The 22,244-nt window shown below is 40.0% G+C and overlaps 3 protein-coding genes across 6 annotated transcripts in view; all 3 read right to left on the reverse strand.

Moving 5' to 3' along the window:
- Positions 1-2,531: 2,531 nt before the first annotated feature.
- Positions 2,532-5,212, reverse strand: LOC113576617 (protein phosphatase 1, regulatory subunit 15B). The gene is made up of 3 exons (XM_027008819.3): positions 4,706-5,212; positions 3,460-4,562; positions 2,532-3,166 (listed from the first exon to the last, which is right to left on the reverse strand). Exons 1-3 carry the CDS (start codon positions 4,866-4,868, stop codon positions 2,936-2,938), a joined length of 1,497 nt encoding a protein of 498 aa, XP_026864620.2. The 5' UTR covers positions 4,869-5,212; the 3' UTR covers positions 2,532-2,935.
- A 122-nt stretch (positions 5,213-5,334) lies between these two features.
- Positions 5,335-9,370, reverse strand: LOC113576613 (small ribosomal subunit protein uS15). Of its 2 annotated transcripts, XM_027008815.3 has the most exons (6): positions 9,236-9,366; positions 8,759-8,807; positions 8,507-8,585; positions 8,228-8,397; positions 7,702-7,802; positions 5,335-5,412 (listed from the first exon to the last, which is right to left on the reverse strand). In XM_027008815.3, exons 1-6 carry the CDS (start codon positions 9,256-9,258, stop codon positions 5,379-5,381), a joined length of 456 nt encoding a protein of 151 aa, XP_026864616.1. In that variant the 5' UTR covers positions 9,259-9,366; the 3' UTR covers positions 5,335-5,378. The 2 variants fall into 2 exon arrangements, with proteins under 2 accessions (XP_026864616.1, XP_081571676.1); XM_081715550.1 differs by lacking the exons at positions 5,335-5,412; positions 7,702-7,802 and adding an exon at positions 7,851-7,922 and having other exon boundaries at positions 9,236-9,370.
- A 130-nt stretch (positions 9,371-9,500) lies between these two features.
- pik3c2a (phosphatidylinositol-4-phosphate 3-kinase, catalytic subunit type 2 alpha) overlaps positions 9,501-22,244 on the reverse strand; it is a 34,932-nt gene continuing 22,188 nt past the window's right edge. For all 3 annotated transcript variants that reach the window (XM_027008793.3, XM_027008794.3, XM_081715549.1), the window contains 22 exons: positions 20,021-20,143; positions 19,649-19,816; positions 19,378-19,486; positions 19,142-19,284; positions 17,988-18,176; positions 17,273-17,366; positions 17,028-17,122; positions 16,733-16,913; positions 15,448-15,552; positions 15,251-15,343; positions 14,546-14,675; positions 14,177-14,313; positions 13,768-13,937; positions 13,507-13,663; positions 13,235-13,341; positions 12,924-13,131; positions 12,651-12,775; positions 12,422-12,539; positions 12,033-12,114; positions 11,742-11,851; positions 11,519-11,644; positions 9,501-10,733 (listed from right to left, as the gene is read on the reverse strand). In XM_027008793.3, coding sequence (XP_026864594.2) covers positions 10,551-10,733; positions 11,519-11,644; positions 11,742-11,851; positions 12,033-12,114; positions 12,422-12,539; positions 12,651-12,775; positions 12,924-13,131; positions 13,235-13,341; positions 13,507-13,663; positions 13,768-13,937; positions 14,177-14,313; positions 14,546-14,675; positions 15,251-15,343; positions 15,448-15,552; positions 16,733-16,913; positions 17,028-17,122; positions 17,273-17,366; positions 17,988-18,176; positions 19,142-19,284; positions 19,378-19,486; positions 19,649-19,816; positions 20,021-20,143 — 2,953 coding nt within the window. In that variant the 3' untranslated portion in view covers positions 9,501-10,550. The remainder of the gene's footprint in view (positions 10,734-11,518; positions 11,645-11,741; positions 11,852-12,032; positions 12,115-12,421; positions 12,540-12,650; positions 12,776-12,923; positions 13,132-13,234; positions 13,342-13,506; positions 13,664-13,767; positions 13,938-14,176; positions 14,314-14,545; positions 14,676-15,250; positions 15,344-15,447; positions 15,553-16,732; positions 16,914-17,027; positions 17,123-17,272; positions 17,367-17,987; positions 18,177-19,141; positions 19,285-19,377; positions 19,487-19,648; positions 19,817-20,020; positions 20,144-22,244) is intronic.

Consider the following 22,244-nt stretch of genomic DNA (forward strand, 5'->3'; position numbering starts at 1 on the left):
TCAAGGAAAATTTGTTTATTAATTTCCCCCCAAAACAGATGACATTTATTTGCTAGAAATTGTTATGAATAAAGTCTAAAGGATCCAAATTATATTTAGATTTATAAGTTAATTTTATATTAACTTTTATTTTGAAATGTCTTGAAAATAGTCACAAAGAGAAAAATGAATTAAAAAAATAATTTACAGAATAATCATTTCCCAAATAAATGTGCCATAGCACCTCATAGAATTCAGAGTCTGAAACAAAAAGGTTAACCTTACATATGTTAGTCAATATGGCATAAAATATCGATGAGTAGGTAATGGTTAGGTGTGATTTTATTTACACACAACCAAAGAAACATGTACATAGATTAAGCCTTTGTTGTCTTAAACTAAAAAGGACATTCTATTGATAAAAACACAATGCCAGTGCGTTTGCCTGTGCATATAACAATATGGTCATGCAACTACCATTACAAGCAAGCAAACAAACTACTTATATATCTCTAAAGATTCATGATTCCAGGTAACTGCAGTGTACTGTAGTAAAAGATATAGATATTCTAAATTGTAGTGAAGCACACAAGGTTCCCAGAGACATATTTCACACATATCGGACATATCAGATATATATGGATTGTACTTGTTTTCCATCACATCCTTTAGATGTAGGATCGGATTGAGATCTCAGAAAAATGGAGCCAAAGTCAATACCTTTAACTCTATGTCATGTTCATGAAACCATGCCTGAACAATTTTTGCATAGCAGCAGGGCACTTTATCCACTGCCATTAAAGAATACCTTAGGAATGAAGGCGTGTACTTGGTCTACAGTAAATGTCTAGGTAGGTGTTATGTGTCAAAGTAACATTCACATGAATGCCAGGATCCAAGATTTCCCAGAAGAACATTGCCAAAGGTATGAAATTACCTCTGTCAGCTTGCCTTTTTTCCATAGTGCATCCTGGTGCCATTTCTTCCCCATGAGCACCTGGCCATCCACATGATGTACAAGAGAACGCGATTCATCAGGCCAGGCCGCCTTCTTCCGTTGCTTCATGGTATAGTTCTGATTCTTACTTGCCCAATTGAGGTGCTTTCAGCAGTGGCAGGTCAACATGGGGACTATAACTGGACTGGCCACACAGTCCCATATGCAGTGTGCTCTGACACCTTTCTATCATACGCAGCCATTAACCTTTTCAGCAATTTGTGCTAGTTGATCTTCTGTGTTATCAGACCAGATGGGCTAGCATTCAGTCCCTCAGCCTTGCGTTTCCCAGGTTGGCCCTGCTTGGACTTCTTTTAAAACTACTAACCACTGCATACTGGAAATACTCAAAAGGACCAACTACTTTGGAGGAGCTCTGACCTAGTTGTCTAGACATCACAATTTGGCCTTTGTCAGTTTCTCAGATCCTTACAATTGGATATTTTCAAGAACTGTTTATTTGCTGCCTAATGTTTCCCACCCCTTGACAGGTGCCACCATGATGAGATAATCAATATGTCAGTAGACAATACCAGTGTATATATACACTGATTTAATAAATATTTATATCATATACACGATTATCTCTCATATATATATATATATATATATCTCAAGATGGCTATGCAGAAAAAGAAAGGTTTTTAAATATTATTTTTTCATGCAATTGCAGCCTAGTGGGATAATTGTTGACTATTTCACTGAACAGATGAGTTGCTGGTAGGAGAGGAAGCACCCCCTGTGGGTCCAGAGGGGGTGTCTCAGTTTACCTGCACCACTTTTGTACTGCACTCACAAAGGCTGCTGACTGTCTTATTGCATCAGGCAGTCTGAGCAGTGTAATTGAGACTCCAGAGACCACACCCCCACCCCCCTCCTCAGATTCAGGAATCGGCAGATGAGTAATAGAGGCTGAGTTGACGACCCCCCCCCCCCCTTCTGCCCCTGCTGCAATCGCCTGCAATCCTTTCAGCGCCACCAAACGCTATACTCTGTTGCCTGGCGACAAGATGCACTAGCACCACAGCTGCCCTAGGAGGTACGGACTCTGCAACATTCATACACATACTTATGTATACACCAAAAAATTCTTGCTTGTTCTCTGAACAATTACAGATCATAATACAGTTGTGTAAGCCTAACCATGGGATGGACTTGTCCATTTATTATATTCAGGTAAAGCCTTTTTATCACAATGTTTGCAAAGGTAGGCAATGCAACAAAAGGAATTTGTTTGTGTACACATCCCTCCCAGAGAGAAAACTCCACTGGGTTAGTCAGACCATGAATATAGTTTCATAATCAGCCTTAAAGATTGCATACGATGTTGCTTCGCTTTACACCATACAGTATGTGCTTCCACTGAGGTGTTGAGAGTAGATGCTAATTGATTTCTCCTCAGGGGAGAGAGTTTCATCATGCCTTGTTTTTAACCCCTCTCTTACACAGGCTCCTCTCACAGGACTACTCAGCCTACTACATGAAAGTGACGAGCAAAATGTACTATGGAAAGCATACAAATTAAGTGTCAGAAAATGTGGAGTGTAGAAATGGCTTCAAATTTTACAAAACCAATTTTATTTTACTTCCCCACACCCCAACACCAATTGCCTTCCTTTGCAAGTCCATCAAAAACAAACAAACAAACAAAAAAAGTATTCTGTATTGCAAATATTAAAGAAACAACAACAAAAAACCTCTCTACTATATGTTCAATTAACAGTTATGATTAAACAGCTGTCACATTGTCATCATCATTGCTGATCAATAAGGCACTGTAAAGAAAATATTCAAAGGACATACGAGGTTGAAAAAAATGTGTTTGGAACACAGTACTGACGTATGGCTGTTAAGATGGTGGAAAAGTACAGACTAGAAAATTACACATTCCAGTATTTCTGTCAAAGTATTTAGAGTATTTCAGTGTAAAAGTATTGTCAGAACAATTCTTCCAGAAAATTAGGAGATTGAGGAATGGTTATTGTTTAATGTTCTTTGCTGATAGGCTGAGACATTTTTCCTATGTGACAGATTGAAACAGTATCCAATGGCCTGCTCAGCTTCCATAATTCTCCTTTGGAAGCGGTCCCTGTCCCGAGCATACTCCTCCCATGGCCCCTTACGAGATGCTTGAAGGGCATAGGACCAGGCCCACATCTTGTGAACCTGCACAACTGGAGAGAATCTTACCTGGAAGAAACATGGTTAGAGTGAATCACCACCATAAATGCACAAAAATAATATAATTTTTGTGGTTTTCAATAATCATTACCAATTAATATAATATTAATTCAATATGTGTAAAGGGGGAGAGGGTATTATCTGATTAGGAACCATTATGTAACTGCACACTTACTTACAAAGCATAAAACACATTTGCCTTGCTACTGGCCATTATAAAAACAGAGTAGATAAATACTGTAAGCTATAAAAAATTTACATAGTAGCTTTAAGACTTTAATCATAACAGAAGCAATACTTACCTTTTTCACAGAAGCAGTTTCCTTTTTTGAGTTGGCCTCATCTATCTTGTTTATAGGCCTTTTCCAGGGCACTTTTGAGGGCTTCTCCGCAGACAACTGAGGACACTGGTGACTGACAACTACCCTTGACAGCAGAGGGGGCTTTGTGCCTCTGGCAACTGTTGAGTCTCTGGTTATTTTAGACTGCTTATGGCAGTCAGGCTCGTCAGCGTGACCATGTGTGCCATTAACTGCTAGACTGTGGAGAGGAGCTCTGAAATTCAGCGGGTGGTATGGGTCATCATCCAGAGACAGTGACTTCCACAGTGCCTCCTCTTCATCTTCTGAGGAGAAGGCCCCAGTATTTCCTTGTTCACCTGCATCTGAGCATGAAGACACACTGGTTTGCGATGTTGTGTACACAGGACTTTTTTGAGATGCTCTGAAGCCTCTCTGTTGGCCAGCAATTCCACTGGATATACATGCTGTAAAGTGCAGTGGGTGGTATGGATCAGTAGATCTAGTAAGAAGGTCCCAAAGTCTGTCACTTTCCTCTTTGTCTCCTTCTACACAGGAGCTGTCTGAGCCACCCCAGCTTATCTCACTGTCTGAACTCTGTCCTCCCAATTCCTGCCGCCTGTCCTCTATAGGTGAACTGGAGAAATTACAGTAAAGTTCTGTACAAGAATCATCATGCTTTTCAATGTCTTTCTGATAAAGGCTCGACACACATGCAGAAAAAGGAACGGGGCACATGTCCTCTGTATACCTGCGTTCCGAACCTGTAAGCAAATTCCAGTCGAAGCCGTGGTTCCAGCTACAGTGCTCTCCTATATAAAGATCGTCGTTTTCTGAGAGACACTCTGTTGCACGGGACACAAAATCGTCCACCAAAGAGCAACAAAGTTCGTCATTAACCAGACTTGACAGAACGGACCTAGAATGAGAGTTTAGATCAAAAGGATTTGAAAGTGGATTTTGGCCCGCTACCATGACGTTTTTGTTATCAAATAATGAGAGAAAACTGTCGGTGGTGTCTCCGGATCCTGTCGTCATGTGCTGAATGTGTTCTCCGTTGTCGTCCGTAATTCTCAGATGAACTTCAAATCTGAACATTTGAAAGACTGAGGAGCAAATAAAGAAATTGGATTTGAAAAATAAATACATAAATAAAACGTTACTTAATTTAAATTTCAAATGAATAAAATGTATAACAAACTTTAAACAGATGTAACATGCAGCATTCTATCGTCAAAATCTTGCTTACCCGTCATCAAACTGTAACAGATTAACTGAACCAACAGGCGTAAGTGTTCCCACAACACTCCCAGTATCTGTTTTGTCCACGGCAAGAGCATCATCCCGCCGTCCCCGAACCGCTGCATCGCGGTCCTTTCTCTACTCCTCGCTGAACTCGTGACAGTTTCCATCTTAATCGGGCAGCAACAGTCGTCAAGTATTTTGATATTCGTCTCTTGAATCGCGTTCTTCACAGCAACTTGTTTTGTCTTGAATATTCACAAAATACATTTTTCCTCTTAAGAATGTATTAAGAACTCCGAACGAAAACAGCGAAGCTCCTCATGTTTTCTAAATATCCGTGTCCTTAAACCTCGAGATACGCGTTTGAAATGACTCAAACTAAAGGACCACCCTCATATAAACAAATGATTCCCGTTAGTAACGTATGATTGGATCACTGTTGTGTCACTCACGTTTAAAGCCTTCCTCAATTCACAACAAAACCCGCCCATTAACTACACAGTTCACGTTTGTTGTGTTTGTGATTCTGATGACCATGCAATATTTCTATTGCATTTACAGCTGTAAATGCACAGCGGTTCTTTGGGCTGTTACTTCTACTACGTCAAAATAAATAAGAATGCAAAAACAAAGTTTTGAGTTTGAAATTTACTTTTATTTAGTCTAAAAGTTAAGATTTAAGCCACCAAAGCCGAGGCTGTGGAAGATTCGCTGTGGAAAAAAGAAAGGCAATTAGGTATGCAGATAAACAGTGTGCATTCATGAACATTAAAGGCTAAGCAGTAGTAAAAGCTTATTTTTTTCTTTGCATGTAGTAATTAAACTTGTATCTGTTTCTTATTAGTGTGCAACTATAGCTTCAGAGTGTCATAGTGAAAAAAACATGCTTTCATTTGTTCAATGAATTTCAATATATACTTGGAGAAAAAAAAAAATATATATATATATATATATATTTCTTTTTCAAGTATATATTGATATATAAATATATATATATATATATATATATAAATATATATAAATATATATAAATATATATATTTTTTTTTTTCCAAGTATATATTGATATATATATATATATATATATATATATATATATATATATATATATTAATATATATATATTAATATATATATATATATATATATATATATATATAAATATATATATAAATATATATATAAATATATATATATATTAATATATATATATTTATATATATATTTATATATATATATATATATATTAATATATATATATATATTAATATATATCAATATATATATATCAATATATACTTGAAAAAGAAATATATATATTGATATATATATATTTATATATATGTTGCAAAGTCTAAGTATTTTGAGTTGAAAATCATGACCAATATAAAGTATGCAACATTAATCAGGCCTGTCAAAGCCCCACTGCGTCAGAGACCAAAATCTCTCTCTATACAGCAATACAGCACATCTCCATGGATATGTGATTTTTCTCCACAACATTTAACTGAAAACACCTGGCAACTGGCTGTTGCAGCCTGATATACACTGCCTTGCCAAAAAAAAGGTGACACACTAATATTTCGTTGGACCGCCTTTAGCAGAACGCAATCGCTGTGGTATCATTTCCACAAGATTCTGCAATGTCTCAACAATCATTTCTGTCCAGAGTTGCATAAATTTTTCCCCAAGATCTTGTATTGATGATGTGAGATTTGGACCACTGCGCAAAGTCTTCTCCAGTACATCCCAAAGATTCTCAATGGGGTTCAGGTATAGACTCTGTGGTGGCCAATCCATGTATGAAAATGATGTCTCATGCTCCCTGAACCACTCTTTCACAATTTGAGTCTGATGAATCCTGGCATTGTCATCTTGGAATATGCCTGTGCCATCAGGGAAGAAAAAACCCATTGATGGAAAAACCTGGTGGATCAGTATATTCAGGTAGTCTGACCTCATTCTTTGGGCACATAACATTGCTGAACCCAGACCTGACCAACTGCAGCAACTCCAGATCATAGCACTGTCCCCACAGGCTTGTACGGTAGGCACTAGCCACGATGGGTGCATCACTTTCTTCTTACCCTGATGCGGCCATCACTCTGGAAGGTAAATGTGGACTCATCATACTACATGACTTCCTTCCATTGCTCCAGAGTCCAAACTTTATCCTCCCTAGCAAACTGAAGCCATTTTTGCTGGGTTAGCCTCACTGACAATTTGTTTTCTTAAGGCTACACAGCTGTTTAGTCCCAATCTCTTGACTTCCCTTCGCATTGTGCATGTGGAAATGCTCTTACTTTCACTATTAAACATATCCCTGAGTTCTACTGTTGTTTTTCTACGATTTGATTTCAGCACACAAGTGATCGCCAATCATGATCATTCAGGATTTTTTTCTGACTACATTCCTTCCTCGAAGATGTTTCCCCACTGTCCTTATACTTTTTAATAATGTGTTGGACAGATCTTAAACCAATTTTAGTAGTTTTAGCAATCTCCTTAGATGTTTTCTCTGCTTGATGCATGCCAATAATTTGACATTTGACAATAATTAACATGTATTCAATGACCACTGGATGTGTCTTTCAACATGGCTGTTTAACAAATGAGAAGCTACTTATTGCATCAGTTAGGGTTAAATAACTTGTTGCCATCTGAAAAAAGCACCCATGCAGTAATTATCCAGTGGGAGGCTCTTACCTATTTACTTAGTTAAATCCAGGTGGTGACCTTTTTTTTTTGGCCAGGCAGTGTATATGTTTTTATATTTTCAGTGGCTTGTTATTTTGCAACTGTGTCTATACATTTTAAATAATTGCAATTAAAAATATGAAAATTGTGTCTGTGGTCATAGAGTCCACACAACAATCACGTTTCAAAAGGCATTCTTTTCAAATACTCCTGTGTAAAATACGTTCCATACTCCAGCAGTGAAGAAATGTCATATGCACCTCCTGAGAAGCTCAGGAGAAACCAAAGTTTAAAAGTACTCACTACTTCCAGTTAGGTGCCAGTACCCTCTTAGTTTTATAATAACGAGCCAACCGGTGGATTCTGCTCTCAACTAGAATCAGGCGGAATTTGGAATCTTTGTCCTGTGAAAAATATAAAGTTGGATCATGTTTTTCTCCAGAGATAGACAAGAGCAATAAGCCAACTCATTCTACTCTCATGTACTTACATTTTTTATTATTATGATCTCCATAACTGGTGACCTGCTTAACCATAACGGCATTGATGGAATCACAGAGCATGTTATTAATATAACTAAACTTCCCCACTTACCACACAGCATTAAACATCACTCACCAACCTTTTACATTATATATAAATTATGCTTACTAATAACTTATCTACTCTTTAACCATATGCTGTGAATTATACATTTTACAGGACATGGCCAATGCAAAACGAAAAAACACTTTTTGTACTGTAAACAATAAACATTACACATAAACTGTACTTGCCAGGCCTGAGATGTAAACCCAAGGTCTACAAGAAACGAGACTATAATACTGACCTTTCTGTTCCTCTCCAGGTGCTTTCTGACAGCGACAGCCTTCTTGATGAGGTGGTAGAGGTCCTCAGGCAGGTCAGGGGCCAGGCCTTTGGACTTCAGGATTCTCAGGATTTTATTGCCAGTAACAAAGCGCACTTGTGCCACACCATGGGAGTCTCTGAGGATCACTCCTACACAAGAAAGTCAGTCACAAAGGACATTACAAGGTACTAATAAAGATCTCTGATCCCAGTTCAATCATTCCCTCATGAGGAAACACCAAAAAAATATATAATTTACCTATCTGGGAAGGGGTCAGGCCCTTTTTGGCCAGCTTAAAGATTTGCTCCTTCACATCATCAGATGTTAGTTTGAGCCACTACAAAGAGAGACATTAGTGAATTAGGTCCAAGCGTTTGAGCAGAACGTCAATCACATGCCAATCTCAGTTCATTAAGAACCTCATAATTTAAATATGACATCTTTGGTGACATTTATCAGCTGTGAATACTTGGCAAATCAATAATTGTTATTGATTGCCGAGTTACTTACTGTAGGTACACTGCGCCTGTATGGCAACGCAGATTGGGACAATCCCTTTCTGTAACACATGCAACGAACAGTTAAACTGCCAGCGAACAGGACGGAAGAGGAGAAACCAACCAGTTCACATTGCAAATATTAAGTACCAAGATGATGTGGCTGGTCCGCTTGCTCAAATATGTGAGAATCTTTAGACATCGCATAGCTGGCTAGGTATGTTGTGTTCTTGCTGGACATTTTGCTTCTGTGGCAGGTAAGCCTAGACTAAGCGAGGCGTCTTGACATACGCTGAACACAAGACTTAATGGGGTCTAAACTAGCTAAGCTAGACCGTTATAGTGCCGAAACGTTAGCAAAAAACTAACCTACTTTCAACACACTATTTCTATATGAAACATTAAGATAAAAACGCTTAAAGTATAAACACAGCTACAAAAGCTTGTTCTCATCTTGTCCCATTTCTACTTCTACTGAATGAAAACTTACCCAGGAGCGTGCATGCGTCCCATGGTTGCACGAAAGGCGGGACCAAAGGCGGAAGTGATAAGATGATGCTCGCGATGAAGCAACCTTCAGAAAATGTAAAAGGCGAAACCAGCATGTTTTATACCAAACATGTTGGACCGTATTCCATTCTTTTCATCCTGATCTATGCTCTCGTTATATTGTCTTAAAAAAAAAGTCTAAGGTAATCTATCACAAGTATAGTTCAAATATTCCCCTCCAAAAATGTCAGCCATGCAGACTAAAGTAGGAGACATTGTTCAAAGACGTTTAATTCGCCTTGTGTGGAAAATGATTACAGTACACACTGATTTATCCAGGTTAAACAACCAATTAACAATAAATAACTGGCCATAATGAACTGAGTTTCTTTTTTTAAACAATTATTAAAAGACAAATCAAGTCTTGTTTGTGGTGTGAGTGATGCTGATCTTTTCTTAAATACTTTACACTTAAAATGTTTCCAGGTAAACTCATGATTCCTTTTAGCTTACTAAGCATCTGAACAGAGAAAGCAGCTTTTAGTCGTTCCTACCCTTCCCTTTTCAAAATATAAAAAGACAGAACAAATAGTTCAAACAATAGTTTACAATTGTGCTGGAAAGGGAGGCAAATCACAGGAACTTTTCTACACTTGAACGAGAGCGATTAATTTAGCACTTCATGATGTATACAAGAACCCTATGCAAGCTGGAAGGACACTCTTTCATTCATATATATAAATGAATGAATGAATGAATGAATGGAGAGAGATAGAACATTGAATCCCAAACAAGGCACCCTGTTTGTTCCCTTAGAAGAAAAAAGTGGTCAAGTCATTTTAGTTCATTTGGCACATGATCAGGGAGGCCTTTACACTCCTATGCCTACCCAGACACCCAAAACCCTTCCAGGCTAATAATGCTTCCTGTTTTTCTTTCTAGAAATGTAGCATATAAAAATGACCCTTTAAAAAAAAAAAAAAAAAAAAAAAAGTGTCAATTTATATATATGTATATAAAACAATATATACTCTTCTATAAAGAAAGCCATTTTGGTCCTCTCATGACAAAATGTACAAAAAAATATTAGCTTTTCTTTTTTAGAGTTCATGCACAAGAAATGTATTGCTTGCAAGGAGTGGATCTTGATTAGTGTTGCTGAGATGGCAGATTTGGCAGGTGAATGGGATGGTATTTGAATGTGATGGTAGGGGTTTGGGTTGTATTAAGTAGTTTGGGTTCAAATTGCCCTTTAACAGTCTCGGATCAAATCTCATTGCTTCCTGTAGAATATGGAAGAAAGTGCATCCAGGAGTCTAGAAGTATGGTACAGCTGTGAGCTTGTACCACTTGACTGTCTCTTGGCTCAGGTCGAAGTCTTTGAGGCTGAGGGTGATGCCACCCAGGTAGCAGTTTTCTCGCAGTGATTCAGCACTGAGCACGCTCAGTTGTAGCTCCCTCTGCTTCAGGGTCTCCTTACTGTAGCCGTTGTACACCAGCTGAGGGCAGAGATACAGCATAGTTATGTGAATTACTTTAGTGGATGGTCACTAAACAGAAATGTTTCTCAGTGGGAATATACGATACTTCAAGTACTATAATGAGCATTATGAAAATATTTTTAGTCTAATTAATTTTCACGCTACTCCCATAACATCTTTATGGCCTTTTGATTAAATAATCCTTGAATACATCAGCATTCATTTTTCACACAATTATTCAACAAATGAGCAATATGTAAAGCTTTGAACACAAAGAAGAGATGTAGTAACCAGAAGTGGCACCTGCACCTTTGCAGTAGTCAGTAACAGCATTTAATGTTATTTTACCCAACAATTAATAAGCCCTCTAGGGAAGTGGTCTCAGTGAATTATTATAGTGACTGGGATAAAGCAGAAAATGTTGACAAAATCCAATAATCCTGATGTAAATTTATAATGCTTGTTTGCAGAATAGTTAAAGTGTAACAATGGTGAGATGATGGTATCAGTGTACAGTGTACAAGAACAATGAGGTGACTGTCAGTGGATACTGGAGAACCAAGTCCAATAGCTGGCAGTACATTACATCATGTAGGACCAAGGACTTCTACTTTTCTTAAAATTCATAAAATCACTACTGGCTGGAGAACATCATCTTATTTCCCCCCCCCCCCAAATACAAGGAAATGTAAATGTTTCTTTAAACAAAATTTTAAGGCCAGACTAACAATGCTTGCCAAGTTAAGCACACTAGGTGAGCTGAATGCATTCCCTGAGACTTGAGTCTCTGATACCAGGCTTACCATCTCATTAAAAGTTGGATTCCTGGTTTTTCTGGATATCTTTGTTTTGCGCTTTGAGGTTTTGTGGGGGTCTGGAAGTAGGTACGTTTTCACATATGGGTTGGGATCTGCTCCATCATCAGATACCTTTGTGGAGGAAGAAACAGAGGACATTATCCAGCACTTAACAGCCATACTACAGTTGTACTGACAGCAATTTCATGAGCTTATTGTGAAAACTTACTAGGTCTTTGATGTGCATGACCATGATGAAGAGTGTACTGTTTCGGTATGAAACAGATAACTTCACCTCACCCTCAACACGTCCTGTAGCAGGGCTGATTGGAGTCACCTCTGTAATAGAATGCAAAACATGAATGATATTTACATCACAGACCCTGTATGGGCAGTGAAGTACCTCATCACTTGTTATACTGAAGCAAAGTGAATGAATTGATCTGGAAAACCCAAGGGCCACGTGCAGCATTGACACACACACAAACTGGCCATCAAATGTAAAGTCAACTGGACATACCTGGTATTTTGGGTATTTCATCTATGCCTTCTGTCTTATCATCTCTTGCAATGGGATGGAAGAATGTGTAGATAAGATCACACTGAAAACAAAAATATAAAACTCAGTGTTACTGTAATTGGCTATATAATTTATATGAATATATATTTAAGTTTCATAAAAAGCGCATAAAATGTAAATGTTCCATGATTAAGAAGAAGCAGTTAGATTATTTTTATTCCTGTCAAAGAGATCAACATTTCATGAGATTTATATGAAAGCATTACAGTGAGGAGATCGTTTGATATCTAGATAGTTTTTCTCCGGAACTGATTCGAGGGGCGGGGAATTTGGGGACTATATAGCACTGAAAAATGATGTAATGGTGGTTTGGCACATTCTAGGCTGACCTGTGTAACTTCTGCTGAATTCCTCATCAGGTTATGTACATAATTGTTCAGTTCAACCTTCCTCTTGGATGCCACATCCTTGATGTGTGTGCGACCCAACACCATTTTGCTGGGGAACCTATGGATAGGGAATAGTGTTATCCAGGGACATATCTGCAGGTGATGCAGGGACAGAGGCCATTTGGCTACAGGCTGTGATGGTGCAGAAGTGAAGGGGCCTGGGACATACCCTGGCAACTTCCACAGAGGGAAGAGGATGGCGAGCTTGTTGTGCAACTCCTGGAACTCATCGAATGTGCGGAAGATGAACTGGGGCTCATTCTGGCCCTCCCTCAGCACCCTGACTACATACGTCTATGGGAGAAGTAGCAGGAGTGTACAGGATGGAAGCCATTCATAACCATTCATAACCATTCTTTATTTCAATGATGACATTCAGACTTAGTTTAACAAGAAATGAGAAATTGTTCAGCAGAGCTCTGGATCTGGAGGGCTGACTCACATAGTGCTTGTCAGGGATGTATCTCTTCTGGAAGGAGAATATGGAGACATCTCGAATCCGACCATCCTGTTTGAGCGAGTATGTGCGAGGAGAGAAGGACAGGATGGGCTCGTCGTTGGATGGCAGGCCAGAGAAACGCAGCTGGGCCAGATTGTGGATGAAGAAATTAAACTTGGTGGCTACGCTGCCGAGACTAGATTCAATCAGCCTGAGGGAGGGAGATGGGGAGGGGTGAGGGGTAGAGGAAGTGTTACACCTGACTTTTAGAAAATAAATTTGTTTGAAAGAAAGTGAGATTAGCTACACTTTACCTGGTGAAGAAAATGGTGGCTTCTGCATCGGTGGTTTGTGGCTGCAGGGCATCGTACACATATTTAAGGTCCTGGACAGTTAGCTCAGGCAGGCCTGACTGAGTCATCTGTTAGTCGTACAGCCGCACAAGTAAATTGTGTTAAATTTCTAAAATCTACTGCAAATACAGCTTGACTGGCTCATGCGGCATCAAGCAAGTCTAGGAATTAACACATTGTAATAAGTGAAAGGCTACTTTGTTGTTTCACTTCTAGTGTCTTGAGGACCTTACCAGTGAGAGCAGGTTGAGGAAGAGTCCCGAGTGTTTGCGGATGAGGTTGTAGGCCTGTGAACACAGGTCCACAAAGAGCTGGAAGCGGCTTGTGGGCCTCTCACCTCCGTTGATGACGTAGGCCATGTCAGAGGTCAAGACAAATGGCGCCCGGTCCCTAGACAGGAAAAGGTCACATCAAGGCACTGACCTAACTCACTCACTCTGAAATGCAATTATGACTCAATTAAATAAATTCCATTTCCCAGAAGTCTCTTGTACCTTTTGAAGCTGCCAATCATCTGTGCGTGGCCAAGAAACTTGCCAAAGTCAATGTGGAACATGTGGCCGGTGGAGCGCAGCATGATGTTGTCGTTGTGGCGGTCGCAGATGCCCAGCAGGTAGGTGGCCACACAGCAGCCTGCGCACGAGTAGATGAAGTTCTCAGAGGCCTGCAGAAAGATGGATAAGGAGGAAATGCCATCAGCTGAACAAAAACCTTCTAAAAAGGATAAGCATTCTGAAAGGTGAGATTAAGGTGCTCCAACATTCAGGTCAGTTGGATAATATTACCACATAAATATTCAGATATGAAAACTTTATTTCTCAACTATTTATAAACTGCTTGCAAACTCCTCCACACTACACTAAAGGGTTTGTATAGAGGAATTGGTCTAGTTTCCGAGGTTACCTTCTCATATTCATCCTCAGCAAGGTTGTACTTGCGAAGCCACTCAGCAAGTGGCTTGTCCTTGAAGGAGCCTGTGACTCCAAACTCCACCTGAATCTTTCTCAGCGTCTCCGACGATGGGACTAGCTCCACCATGCCTGAGAACGGGCACACAAACCAAGTGACTGACAGACCACAGCAGTTGAATGGAGTGACTTGGTGAGGGCTTGGAACAAAATATCCCACTTTGAAAGTACAAATAGTGGGGGGGGGGGGGGATGTTTATACATTCAGATAGTAAACACAAATAAATAAGGAAATAATACGTTTATATATAAAAAAAAAAAAAAAAAAAAAAAAAAAAAAAAAAAAAAAAAGCCACATATGTACCTTTGTTTTTTCCAGTCGAGATGCATTTGAAGTTGACGATGCGCAGGTCCAGGCCTTCCTGCAGCCAGATCCGATCCATGATCCGAATCAGCTGAAGCGCCAGCATGTCTTGCCTGAGGTCCTCCCCCACCTGTGGGGTGGGGTTTCACAAATTACTTGCTAAGAACTTCTTAAAAAAGCATTAACAGGAGGATCTTAAATCCTTAACAATACAATGAACAAGCAGCACACATTTTCAGCAAAAACACTAAATAGATTTAAAACTTATTCTTTTCCATTTCTGCCACCAGAGGGCAAGTTCCTGACAGTACTGAAGAAATTCACGACTGAACTTGTTTGCTGCCTAGTTTTAGAAATCAGAATGTAGACGAAACAATCGATACTATTCTTTTTTTTTTTTTTTGGCAGATGGTGAGGTTAAACGAATTAAATGGTCAAATCAAGTTAAAATTGCTTCAGTTTTACCATTTGATATATACATGCTGTGTAAATGCATTAAACTCGAATATGGAGAATGAAAACTAGTGAATAAACAAGATGAAAGTTTCACTACAAATCCAGTCACAATGTAAAGGAATGTACAAGCTCTGCAACAGGGGAAACACCATTGTAAAGTCTGATAGCACAAGGGTTAAAGTAATACAACCCATGTTACTGTGGCTCAAAGGCAGTGGGCCACATCCATGAAACTCCAGCACTCCTCACCTTAAACATGACGCTGAGTTCCTCTCCCAGGGGATCTGCATTGACCAGGGCCAGCTTCATTGGTACAGCATTAGAGTTGAAGAAGGAACAGGCCTAGTTTTAGGACAGGAGAGAGAAAAGAAAGCAGTGCTGTGTGATGGAAGAACCAGAGTCACTTGGGGTGAAATGGGCTACTAAGGTAAATGGTAAGCACTCACCTTAATATTTAGCTCCTTGGCTACAAGACTAGGGCTAAGGGGCAGTCTGCAAGTGTTTCTCTGAAAGAACGATTGCACCCTCTCTAGGCCCTCCTGCAGTACCACCTTTAGCAATGAACACATATGCAAGAGGCATGTGTTAGTGGAGATCTGTGTCATGATTTGCATTAAAGAAATTTGGTTGCCATGCTAATTTTCCACTTCATATTTGCACTGGTTAGGAATCTATAACTGCACTACTGTTAGGAGGCCAGGAAAGAGGATATGGTCATTATTTATTGGGAAAAGTGAAACATTTCTGGGAAATATGAAAAATAGTCTGTGCAGATTAAACACACTTATTACTTGTATACATGTTATTTTGTGAACATTTAAAAACTAATCAATCAATTAAAGCAGGTATATACACAGCATGACTGTAGTGACCTATATTCTAAGCCTAATGTTAAAAACCTTTACTCAAAAATAAAACAGTAACATTGATATATAAACTTTTAACAGGTGTGTTAGGAATATGCCTTATGCTACAGTAATGGTTCTCCTGACGCAACACTACTGAGGTAATGGTGTTTTTAGGCAAAAGAGTTAAAGTACTGAATTAAATATTATCCTGCATTCTCATGGAGTGATCCATGATCTCAATGTAGTGGCATTTGAAGGTCTTTGTACCAGGTGAAGACTGATGTAAAAGAGTTGGAAAGCATAAAAATGTATCTATTCAACCAGAATCTTTAATAATGTCTCCATGGGCATCTGAGGACACGGTGGAGAGAACTTCAAGGCCACTGAACAGAAGCAAGGTGGATTATTATGGTTTATTCTAGCATCATGTAACAGGTGGTACAGGAAATAATATTAATCAATAGTAGGTGGGCAAAATGAAATCAATAAAAAAAAATGTTTTTTTTAAGTAAACCCTTTCCCTGGGATAGAATGGTACCAAATTAATTTGCATAGTGAATATTTTGGACATAAATGGGGGGAACTTCAAAAATTGGAATGTAAAATAGGAGACGCAATTGCATCACTGTGCCAGAAACTGTAGAAACATTTGAGTTCTTTGTGTGATTGTCAGACATTCTCAGGAGTGTGCCACAAATGCATGTTATCTGTAACTTGCAATAAAGAATGGGACCAGCTATTCTCTTCAACTAACTGAAGAGTCTGCATCTTTATTCTGTTTTTGGATTAATAACTAAAACCAGGCAAATTGGGATTTAGGAATGAACCACATGGAGCCCTGCAGCATGCTTGCCCGCGTGTCCTGGGCCGCTGATGTTCCTACCTGACGGCTGGAGCTACTAGCCTGCCGCACCTTCTCAGCCAGGCCTCCCAGCAGCTGCACTAGCTGGGTCTGCTTCTCCAGCGAGGCCCTGAGGCCGGTGCCGCACACACACAACAGTGCCCCAAGCACGGGGCCATAACGCTGACCGAATGCCGGGTCCTGAACTGCGTCCCTCAGCAGCCTGTCAGAACCAACATTTGGGACTTTCAGACCAACTTCTGACATCTCAAAACACACTTTTCTACAGTATCATAAATGGGAATAAACAGTTATAACAGTGGCCCTAAGAACATACCAGTAAAGGTAGTGTGCAATGTTGATGTTCCCTTGTGCCCGGGACAACAAGAACATAACTAAGGAGTTCTTTAGATAGCATTCAAACTTCAGAGCCTATAGGGAACGAAGAGCATTTATAGTCTAACAGAGACAGTAGCAACCATCCAGCAGACACTAGCTTACGTACTTCAAAGTAGAGATGGCAAAGACACAGAAACAACAAATGTCTTTATGAGAACACAGTGACATTTATCATGTATGTACCTGCACAAGCTGAGGCAAGTAGTCAAGCAGCTCATCATCACTACAGCTCTCAATCCAGATCACAGCCATGCTCCGTACCTCTGTATCTGCAAACCTGTATGTGCAAAACATATCTGCCATCTGGCCTAACAATGTAGGGCAAAACTAACAACATAATTAACATTACGTTTAACCTAAACAACAATTTGTCTATATGACTATTGCAGTGTTGACGCAATCTTCGACTGAGATTGTGCAATCATAAGTGGGATGACCATGTCAAGTTGCAGTACAGTTGAAGATACTGAAAGTGCCCTTCTTCCCTTAAATTCATTTTCAAAGATTTAAGCTCCAATCATTATTTACTTCTCATATACTGCTCAGTGTGCTAACAGAGTTGCTCTCAGCTGGAGACATCTGGGGGAAAAGTCTTTGGAATTAATTTACATGCACTGTAAAGATGATGCAACAGAAATAATTTCAAAAATGAGAAATGACATTTAAAAAAAGATTTAGTTTCTCTAGGATGTGAACCATAGAGAGTATGGATAACTCATGGGAAAGACAAGTCACAAGTGTGTGTTGAAAGAAGCAAACTAGAGACATAAATTAAAATGTGAGAAGAGAGACCTAAATAGGGATGCAACAACGAGATGACAGATGGACACTTGGAGATGCACATCATGGAAGGCTAAATTCCAGGGTCCAAGTCTCTGCTCGAGGCTGAGGTACATACTTTGAATCGAGCAGCTCCAGGGCAGCGACCGGGGAGAGCGGCGGCCAGTGGTGCAGTAGCGCGTGGATCTCGCCCATGCTGCCCCAGTCCCAGCTGGGCACACTGGCTAAGATCTTGGGCAGGCTGTGCTCAAGGCTGCGTGCATAGTGCCGGTGGTCCCACAGCAGCTGCCTGTCCACCCGTGTCAGCCTGAGGGAGGGACGAAGAGAGTGACTCCCCCTCCTCACGTGAAGCCTCCGGGCTCTGGCACCACATGGCCAGACAGCCGGAGCTGATTCAGAGAGCAGGTTGCACCTCGTAAATTAGGTCACAAATGTGTAGTCAAGATTGGTGGTTGTTGTTTGCACAGACACACAGACACACAGAGCTTCCCATGCTTTAAAAGCCAGCATTGTTTGACAGTTTTCATTACAATTATGCCGTTTGTTCTACCTCAGACTAATGCTTTATTAACCCAGCACAACATAAAAGACTTCAAAACTCTCCCCCTTCCATGGCAAAGGCCATGTCCTCTGGCTAACTCCACAGAGGGGCTCTGATAAGTGACTGTATATACAATATAGATATCTAACCAATTTGCTCAGTAGCTTTAAATGGGCTTAATACTCTTGCCGTTCCTGCCTTCACCTGCGGAAAATTATGTTCTGAAAAAACAAGAGTTTACTCTCAGAAGCAGACTGAAACTTCAGACTGGAAGAAGAGCTTGAAACTTCAGACTGGACACGCTCCATTTTATTTTCCCCAAGGCATTTAATGAGCTAAACATGCAAAGACAGCTAGCACCATCACTTCCTAACTACATTTACATTTAAGGCATTTAGCTGACGTTTTTTATGCAAAGCGACTTACAATTATGACTGAGTACAATGAGCAATTGACGGTTAAGGGTCTTGCTCAGGGGCCCAACAGTGGAAACTTGGCAGTGGTGGGGCTTGAACAAGCACTACCACCAAATCCACCACTAAAGCTACCACTACCACTAAATCTAAAAACTTTAATTACATATGCTTTCAGTCAGTATTTTACAGCAAATCATGCAAATTTTCAGGTCAACTCCAGCTCCACTGTTCTTAAGGAGCCCTTGGATTCTGAACCAGGGCTCCAAGTGTAACCTTAGGGCATATCGGCATGGCCTTCCCCTGCTGTTTGCATACCCGAAAGCAGACACCCGGCCACAAAGCTTCTCGATCTTTCTCTGGATGTCTGGATCAAGCGTCTCTAGAGTCTGCGGGTCGGGGCAGCTGGCTTCCTGGGGACCTACGTAGAGCACATCCACTGCTGGACTAGGGAAGTCTACCTGTGAGGGGTCATGTGGAAGTTCAGTGGATGCAGCAAAGTGTGAGTGTGAGAGAGCGAGAGCGCGCTGTTAGATTAGTGTGTCATGATCTACCTGCAGTATGATTCTCTCTGTCTGGCTCTTCTTCTTCCCTCCAACTGCTGGTGGCAATGTCTGATGAGACGTACACAAACTCAGCAGCTTAGTCCCTCGAGACAGCACCCTGAAACACAAACATCTGCACTTTGGAACCCAACAGCATTCTAAGCCACTTCACACACAGATGGGAAATAATGACATGCGGCTGCTCCATAAGAGAAATAAATAATTGAAACCAATGAGACATATTTAGTAAATGTTCTATAGGAGTTACTTTATGCCTTACCGCCGGAAATCAAACAGAGGCATGGTAACCTTGCCCAGAAGCTCTGGTCCCTTGCGCTGCCTGTTGGTATCAGGTGAGTTGTTGGCATTTTGGTTAAGAATGCCGTAAAGAGAGAGTGTCAACATGGTCTCCAGTGGTAGCAAGGCCACTGAGATGGGGAAGTTTATCCTGAATGAAAAGGAATGATAGCCCATCATGAGCAGAACTGTTCAAGTTCAAGTTCGGTTTATTCGTCACATACATAGTCATACACAGTATAACTCGCAGTGAAATGGTGCAGAAAAGGTTACAGTCTTATGGGTACATGTATACTACTGTTTTCACCAAATTCAGAAATCTTTCTTTTTTGTTAGCACAGGTCAGCTCACTTACAGTTCATCCCATTTGATGTGGTAGAAGAAGCTCTTATAGGTCCCGACTTTCTTGGACTGGATGGGCTTGAAGAGGTTACGGCCGTTGTGCATCAGGGAACACATCAGGTAATATTTTTCATAACTACATGAAGATGAAAGGGACAAATTACACATCTGCACCTGCTCTGGAATTTTCTCAAATCTCATAATGAAGTGCCACGCTGACTAATACATGGGGATTAGTCAATCATATACAAACCTGCACAAAATTGCTTAAATAATACTGCATGTTATCAAACAGATGGTACAAGCAACAAGAACATATTGCACAGATCGCATACCAACACATACCATGACTGAAATGGCACACCATATTTCTGTAAATTGGCAAGGCTTTTTATAAACCAAAATATATTTAAATAGCATGAGTAACACTGTGAGGAGAAGTACATACACTTGGTATGTTCTCTCTTGATATGGCTTATAAAAATATACCCCGGTGCTAAAACAGGCTTGCCTGGATGAAGCCGCATGGAGAAAGAGTTAGGGGTAAAACTCTCCCAGTGACAAGTTGGCCTTTAATTTGGAGTTCTGGAGACTCTAGCTCCAAACAGTATAAGGCACCGTGACCCTGCATAACAGCCAGATGTGCCACTCTTCAGTCCTGCTCTGTAGCATGGAATGGAAATCAGTGACCGAGTCCATTTCAGCCATAGCAGATATGTGCCACTGTTGACAGGAGGTAAATAAAGTAGGCCAGCAACTGGGTGAGGCTCTGCATTCAGGCTCCTTGTAGTCAGTCAGCAAGGCTTGGAATGAAGTTACAGTTTTTCTTTCTTGGCAGCAAATCTGAGTGGCATTATTATCAATGCAAGTGAACACACATTGAAGTTTTAAGAACAGTCACCTGCAGCTTACCCAAGGGAAAACTATATCTTAAATTTAACATTAATCATTTTCCTAGAAGGCTCACGTTGTATATAACAGTTAAAGTCCATGCTTCTTTACCTGAAGTAAAATCTTTAAAGCATAACAATCTTAGATTTCACAGTGAGAGTTTAAAGTGGTTATAGTAGGTCCACACAATATACTGTTTTTAATTGTTACTGTAATACTGGCCTTTGCAATAATTATCAAAAGGCCAGGATACACAAATTACTGCTCTAACAAATTACTTTTTAGTAGTGCTATGAGAATTCTTACCCTTCCAGATAAATGTTCTGAGGGAGTTTTCATAATTAATGCCATTTACAACTAAAAAAAACAAAGGAAATTTGAACAATTTAGGCAGTCCATCCCTTAGCTATGACAGAAGGATGCACCACTGGCATAGTTTTGCAGTTGTAGATTGACCATGTTGTTAAAGAGAACATAAGTCCCACTGACAGGCTCTTCAACAAGCCATAAAAGATCAACGGCACAAAGATTCAAATGTAATAAATGCAGGATGACCTGGCTTTTTACAAGAATAAACAGTTAAATTTAAACTGAAGAGGAAGACTGAAAAACTTCAAGTGGTAGTCTTCCTCAGCATTTGGAAGCTTGAGGCTCACTCAGAGCAATAGTCCTATCAAATAAATAATATTTCCATCATAACCCGCCCAAAAATCTTCATTCAATGACACTCATATTTCAGGCAAGTGACAAGTCGGAGATGGACACTGGACTCAGGGACTAGAACTCGAGTCGCACTTATGACGTATTCTGAAAAATTCGACTCGACCTGTGTGTAACTCGCGACTGGACTCGTGAAATTGAAGTGGGCCCAAAAAAAACAACAACCCCCCACCCCCCCCCAATATAACCAATTGTTTTGAATACATTTTCTTCTCTCATGTCACGCGAGCGTCTTGTCTGTCAGTACTACGACGGACATGCGCAGTGTTCAGCACTTCAGCACGCGAACTTGAGCTATTAATCATCATCTTCAGGTACAAAGATCAACATAGTCGAAGTGCTACATGTAAGACTACATGAACCATCAAAATAAAGGACACTGATGAAACGAAGTCCAACTTTCTTAGACATCTTAAACACACACACCAAAAGGTTCTTACGGACAGCAAGTTAGTTAGCTAACTACATAGCGAGTTAGTCTGTTTGAATTAAAAAGTATGCTAGCCATCTAGACTGATAGCAAATTATCTACATACTTTCTCTAGTAAGTTCCATAGGTTGCCACCATTATAAGCAGTAGCGAGTTACTAGCTTTTGTATCTAGTTAGCGACATGCTCCATTGCCC

The sequence above is a fragment of the Electrophorus electricus genome, chromosome 6 (assembly GCF_041902795.1).
Source record: "Electrophorus electricus isolate QZ-2024a chromosome 6, ASM4190279v1, whole genome shotgun sequence".
NCBI classification, from domain to species: domain Eukaryota; kingdom Metazoa; phylum Chordata; class Actinopteri; order Gymnotiformes; family Gymnotidae; genus Electrophorus; species Electrophorus electricus.